The 6,006-nt window shown below is 44.0% G+C and overlaps 1 protein-coding gene across 1 annotated transcript; it reads left to right on the top strand.

Annotated features, from left to right (window-relative positions):
* Positions 1-783: 783 nt before the first annotated feature.
* Positions 784-2,628, top strand: SLN (sarcolipin). The gene is made up of 2 exons (XM_032991126.2): positions 784-898; positions 1,968-2,628. Exon 2 carries the CDS (start codon positions 2,078-2,080, stop codon positions 2,171-2,173), a length of 96 nt encoding a protein of 31 aa, XP_032847017.1. The 5' UTR covers positions 784-898; positions 1,968-2,077; the 3' UTR covers positions 2,174-2,628.
* The last annotated feature ends 3,378 nt before the right edge of the window (positions 2,629-6,006 follow it).

Here is a 6,006-nt window from a genome sequence, read left to right as displayed (position 1 = left end):
GTTCGCGTATATAGCAAGTTCTAGCAGTGCCTTGGGCAAAGATAAGGTGATGTGGGGTTTATGGATATCTAGGCCACAGAGAAATGTGCTTTCTGGTAAGAAATGCTGCAAGATGGCAGAAATACTTCTCTGTATGCTCAGGCAGATGGAGCATTAACATCAGCTTTGAAAATCGATAAGGAGAGAGCCTTCAGGTAAGTCAGTGACTCTTTAAAACAATGGACTGTGATTTTCAGACTTCTTAGTCACAAAATTTTCTATCCAGCAAATGATCTTGGATTTCAGTAGTCTGTATTTAAATGCACACAATATTTTGTTCCTGTTCACTTTCTTTTAAATGCATGTGAACTTGAGAAGCTGTGGGGACTATAGGTATATAGGACAGCAACAGCTGTACTGTAGTTAAGAAGATAAATACATAGACAGGCCTCCACACCCTGGAAATTATCTTGAGAGATCCTAAATTCTGCACACAGACTTCTGCAAGCGTCTCTTTCTTTCCCTTTCTTTTCCCCACATTGGGAAAGACACCAATGGGCCAAAAGAAATTCTCTGTCAAATCCCATTGACTCCCAAGGGCTGCACACATCTCTGCTCTTAGCACAACACCACGTCAGAAGAACTAAAAGAAGCAAATCAGCCCACAGAGCCCACTGTATAAACAGCCTGAACCAAATCGTGCAGCCCAGTTTAGCCCTTTTAAAATATTTTGGGGGTGATGTCAGCACCTGGGTTGCCAATGCACTTGTTGCTCTCCTCCCTCAGCCTACTTTAGTTCCCACACACGGACGGGGCATCCAGACCGAGTGGGAGATAAGCAGAAGATTGGAGGGAAATAATATCTGCAGTAACCCAAAGTCCAGAGGCAGAACCACTGGGCTCCATTTATCTCCTCAAGGTAAAAAAACTTGGCTTACTCATTAGGTCAGATTTTCTCTTGTCCAAGGACATAGGAGGCTGGCAAAACAACTTAGGAATGTAGGAATTTGTTAATTGCATGCATGGGGCTTTTAATATTTAATCTGCAAACTAAGGCAGCTTCTATTTAAACTCTCTGTCTTCATGCTGGTGTGATCCCAGGGCTTCTCTTGTTTGCACCGTAGATGTTACAGCCTAATCTGGCTTCTCTGCTGAGATTTTGGTTGTGTGGTTGAAATTCTTTGTCTAGAATTTATGCCTCATTTGCTTAAAGGTTTTTATTTTATTTACATGGCATGCAGATGGGATTAGTGCATGATATTAATGACAAAGTATTATAATTTCTCTGCATGAACTCCAAAAACATATACAATTCAAAACTTGCTGTGATAAAGTAAATAAAAACAATAACCAACAGAAAAGTTTTCTAATACAACTTGGATGGGATTTCTGAAGTAAGAGATATATAGCAGCTTAAAAGTGCAGGAAAACCAGAAGGTTATTGAGAAAATACTGTTTTATCCATAGAATTTACTCACAAAATTTATGAAGCTCTTCAGAAATGAAAATGTGTAACCTTAGGTTCTCCTAGTACTTTTAGTGGTAACATAAATAATTCAGATTTATTAGTCTTTCTTTATAAAAGAATAGTTTGCACCTAGTTTCTCTGAAAAATGAAAATATGCAAACAAATATAGAAATTTAAAGAACTCTAAACAATAGTATATTTATAATGTATGTCTGTTGAAAGTAACAAATGGGGCTTGGTTATTATTTATTTGAAAATGTTTGTAAAAAGAAACACTAATTTCCGTGGACTGCTCACCCCTGCACAGTGTATTTTGGGGTGGCACTGAGAATGCTCCTTGTCAAATGCTGGAAATCAAAGAAGGTGATAAGCTGCCAGAGATAGCTTTTACTTTTTAGCGTCCCCAGTGCTTACTAACTTCTAGCCACTGAAACAACATTTATTTACACCAATATAAATAGCTTTGCTGAACCTGCCACCTTCACGCTTCTGTTCTTCACATATTTTTCTTTTTCCTTAGAAGAGCCTGTGACCTGGAGGTTGAGCTCAAGGACGCTCCCAGGCAAGTCACTGAAGTTTTCCCTTTGCTCTACCTGCTGACCTCTGCTCTCCCCTGCTTACTCCCGAAAAATGGAGCGATCCACACAAGAACTTTTCCTCAACTTCATGATTGTCCTGATTACTGTATTGCTTATGTGGCTCCTTGTGAAGTCTTATCAGGAGTAAAAGACAATCAGAAACTCTGGGAGGTGATTTAAGTGTGTGTCTTGCAGACATAAGTAGCACTGACAGCACACTGCTGTGGTTAGCTTTCAGTCAACTGAGGATGTCATGAATCTTTTTTTTACTCTCTCATATCTGTTGCCTGTGTTAATGTATGTGATGGGTCTATGATGGTCTATTCTGCAGTGATCCAGCTGTAAAATGTAAAATGCAAGATCCTTAGGAACTGTTTGATGGGGCTGTCTCCTCTGGCAGTTACAGTGAATGCTGTAGCCCCCTGCTCACCATGCCGGCTTGTTTGGTGTTGGTGTTACGTTCTCGGGGGTGTAAAACTGCAGTATGCAATGTAACCATCTGTATTAACCAGTGTAAGAGGCACAAACTCACTTAGCAGAAAGGAATGTGAATCCTCTACTTTCACTTGCTCATTTCACTTAAATAAAAAACATGTAAACCCATTTTTTGTAGCATTCCTTATCCCTCTCCCAGCCTGACTGCTGTTCGCTGAGAGACCTGCTGGTAACTGTGGTAGAGTACGCTGTGTGAGTTTGGTAGTTTGCTTGTTCCTCCCACCTGCATTTTTACTTGTACTAAAAAAAAAAAAAAAAAAAAAATTGCTGTAAAGTGGAAATCCTGCAGCTTAACAGATGTGTGGCCACATGAATGAGCTGTTCAAGTCCCTTTTCTGTCCAGAGTGACTTACACCGTTGGTGCCTGTGGATGTGGACTTCAAAGAGAACCTCTCTCCCACCGGGATGTTGCCAATAATTACATTTTATGGATTTTGGGCAGGGATTCCCAGGATCCTATTTTTGGCCAAGCTATGCTTGGAGCAGTGCCTGGAGGGACGAGCCCGGGTCGGTCGCAGGTGTGGGTGCCCGCTGGCGCCCCGGCCCTGCTGCGAGCCTTGCCTGGGGCGGCAGTCCCTCGGGGCCCGCTGCGGCACGCCGGGCACCGCGGCACGGCCACGCTCAGCCTCAGCAGGACGAGGTGCGAGTGTGTCTGCGTTGCTGTGATGGTGTCATTGCCTGCAAAAAAACCTTGAGCCAGCTTGAAGAGCCCACACTCCCTGGGTTTGTGAAATCAGTAATTAAACTCCTCCTAGGCATTCCCCATCTGCTATTTTAATGGCTTCAGAGAATTGGTATCTTCTCCAAAGTACAGCTCTCTGTAGGAAGGCAGTTAGAGGTGTGCTGCACTGCTGATGCAGGCCTCCTTCCCCTCCAGGAGCCTGCAAGGAGCGGGTAACATCATGGGGCTGTGCTGTGAGTTACCCAAGGCAGGTCTCTGATGTGGTTAGGCGGAGCGGTGCTGGTTGTGGCAGCTGGGACTCAGGCCTGGGCTTTAAGGAAAGACACCAAGAGTTGTGTTAGCACCACTTGTAAGTGTGTGTGTATGTGTTGCTTAAAGATCGCTAGTAAATGACCCATTGCCCTGTGTCACTTGTGCTGTCCATCTGAATTGGCAGCCACTCCCGCTGCAGCTGGTGCCATTCATCCTCCCAGTCAAGAAATCCCCACTCCAGTGCAATGATAAAATTCATCTCCTGTGATTTTTACTCTTAGCTGCAACTGAGCAAATCTCCTTCCAGCACTTCCAGGGCTTTTTTTGTGAGAAAACCAAGACATTGAAATGAACTTCTGCCAGTGGTGAATTCAGCCTTTCTCTGCAGCCCACCTTGCACCAGATGCTGCTGTAATTTCACTAATTTACATGGTTGGTTTGTGTTCATAATCTTGGCTGAGACATGCAGCAGTGGCTGGAGAAGGACATGGAAAAATCTATTTTTAAATACAGTGAATACTTGATAATTCAGTATGAAAGATTCTCATCTTTCACTGGCTGTGACTCCCTACTCCAGCTGAACACAGTGTCTTCATCCAGCATTATCAGACCTTCCCCGTGGCTTAAAAACAGACTTTCAGAGTCTCTCATGCATCACGGCTTTCACAGGGGCCCTCACCTTTATGTGCTGGTTCCACCTGGCAGGACTGAAGCTTTTCTGCCAGTCCCAGAGCATATGGCCACTGCCCAGGGAGATCAATGATGTCATGAGCAAATTGACATGTCTGGGCTTATCTCAGGCTAGCAATGGAAAAAATGGACTTGTGGTTCAGCAACAGCTCAAGGTGATCCTTGCATTTTTCAGGTAGGAAGGATCATAGAATCATAGAATAGTTTTGGGTAAGGGACCTTAAAGATCATATAGTTCCAACCCCCCTGCCATGGGCAGGGACACCTTCCCTAAGATCAGGTTGCTCAAAGCCCCGTCCAACCTGGCCTTGAACCCTTCCAGGGAGGGGACATCCATGATAATGTGGGCAACCTGTTCCAGTGCCTCACCATCCTCATACTGAATAATTTATTGCTTACATCTAATCTAAATTACTCCCTTTCAGTTTAAAGCCATTATCGCTTGTCCTATCACTACATGCCTTTGTAAAAAGTCCCTCTTCAACTTTCTTGTAGGCCCCCTTCAAGTACTGGAAGGCCGCTATAAGGTCTCCCCAGAGCCTTCTCTTCTCTAGTCTGAACAACCCCAACTCTCTCAGCATGTCCTCATAAGGAAGGTGCTCCAGCCCCCTGATCATCTTTGTGATCCTCCTCTGGACTTGTTTCAACAGGTCCATGTCCTTCTTATGCTGGGGGTCCCAGAGCTGGACACAGTACTCCATGTGGGGACTCACAAGAGCAGAGTAGAGGGGGAGTATCACTCATATGTCTACGTCTCTCTTTTACTGGGAAGCCCAGCACTGGACACAGAATTCCAGATGTGTCTCATCAGTGCTGAGCAGAGGGGAAGGATCACCTCCCTCGACCTGCTGGCAATGTTCTGCCTGATACAGCCCAGAAGGCTGTTTGGCTTCTGCTGCAAAAGCCCATTTCTGGCTGACGGTCAGCTTGGTGTCCACGATGAGCCCCAGGTCCTCTGCAGACCTGCTTTCCAGCTGGTTGGTCCTAGTCTGTCCTGGTGCCTGGGTTTATTCCTCTCCAGGGGCAGAACTTGGCACTTCCCTCTGTTGAACTTCATGAGGTTCCTGTTGGTTTATTTCTCCAGTCTGTTGAGCAGGACAACACCCTGGTGTATCAGCCACTCTGTTCCGTTCTGTTGCTTTACCTATATCTTTCCATACATACATTCATGTACTTTACATAATTTTAGTTAACCTATACCTGGTTTAAGCTGCAGACATCTATCCCTTCTTTGTGGGTCCTAACACATTATAAATGATGCACCATGAAAAATATTTTTGTTTTTAAATATATATGTGTATATATATATATTTATACATATATATGCATTTATATCAACATTTGACCTGCTATAAGTTCTACAGATAGCGTGCACAGGACATGAATGCAGCACAAGCCTGGTCATGGAGAAGATTTCCAAGGTGACACTATACTTATGTTGTTTCCTCTCCCATCCCACCTACTTTGTTAAAGGCACTTTGTGTAACACCTCAGGAACTGCCAATGACAAGAGACATGGTGGTTGCTCATGACTTTGACATGACCTGAACAAAGTGGTTTTCATTCTGGCATCCAAGTTTAGATGAATCGGCCTCACCCAGAACCAGAAGTTCAGTGGCGGCCTTTCCGTTCACTTTACCAGGCTTTGGATCAGACCATAGCTACCTAATTTTAGATGTTCAGATTTCAAAAGTTTGGCTCTAGGCCTGGTAATTCAGAATTGCTAATCACTCAGCACTTCACTCAACAGAAACTAGAGACACAGGATGTTCAACATACTTTTGGGAAAAATCAAACCACTAGTTTGTGTGCCTGGATACCAACCTAGAAATCAAATTTTAGGCACTAAGATTTGAAACTTT

Source organism: Tyto alba, unplaced genomic scaffold (genome assembly GCF_018691265.1).
Source record: "Tyto alba isolate M040663 unplaced genomic scaffold, T.alba_DEE_v4.0 Super-Scaffold_2, whole genome shotgun sequence".
Classification (NCBI taxonomy): Eukaryota; Metazoa; Chordata; class Aves; order Strigiformes; family Tytonidae; genus Tyto; species Tyto alba.
Note: the sequence above shows the minus strand (reverse complement) of the source record. Positions and strands in the feature narration are given on the sequence as shown.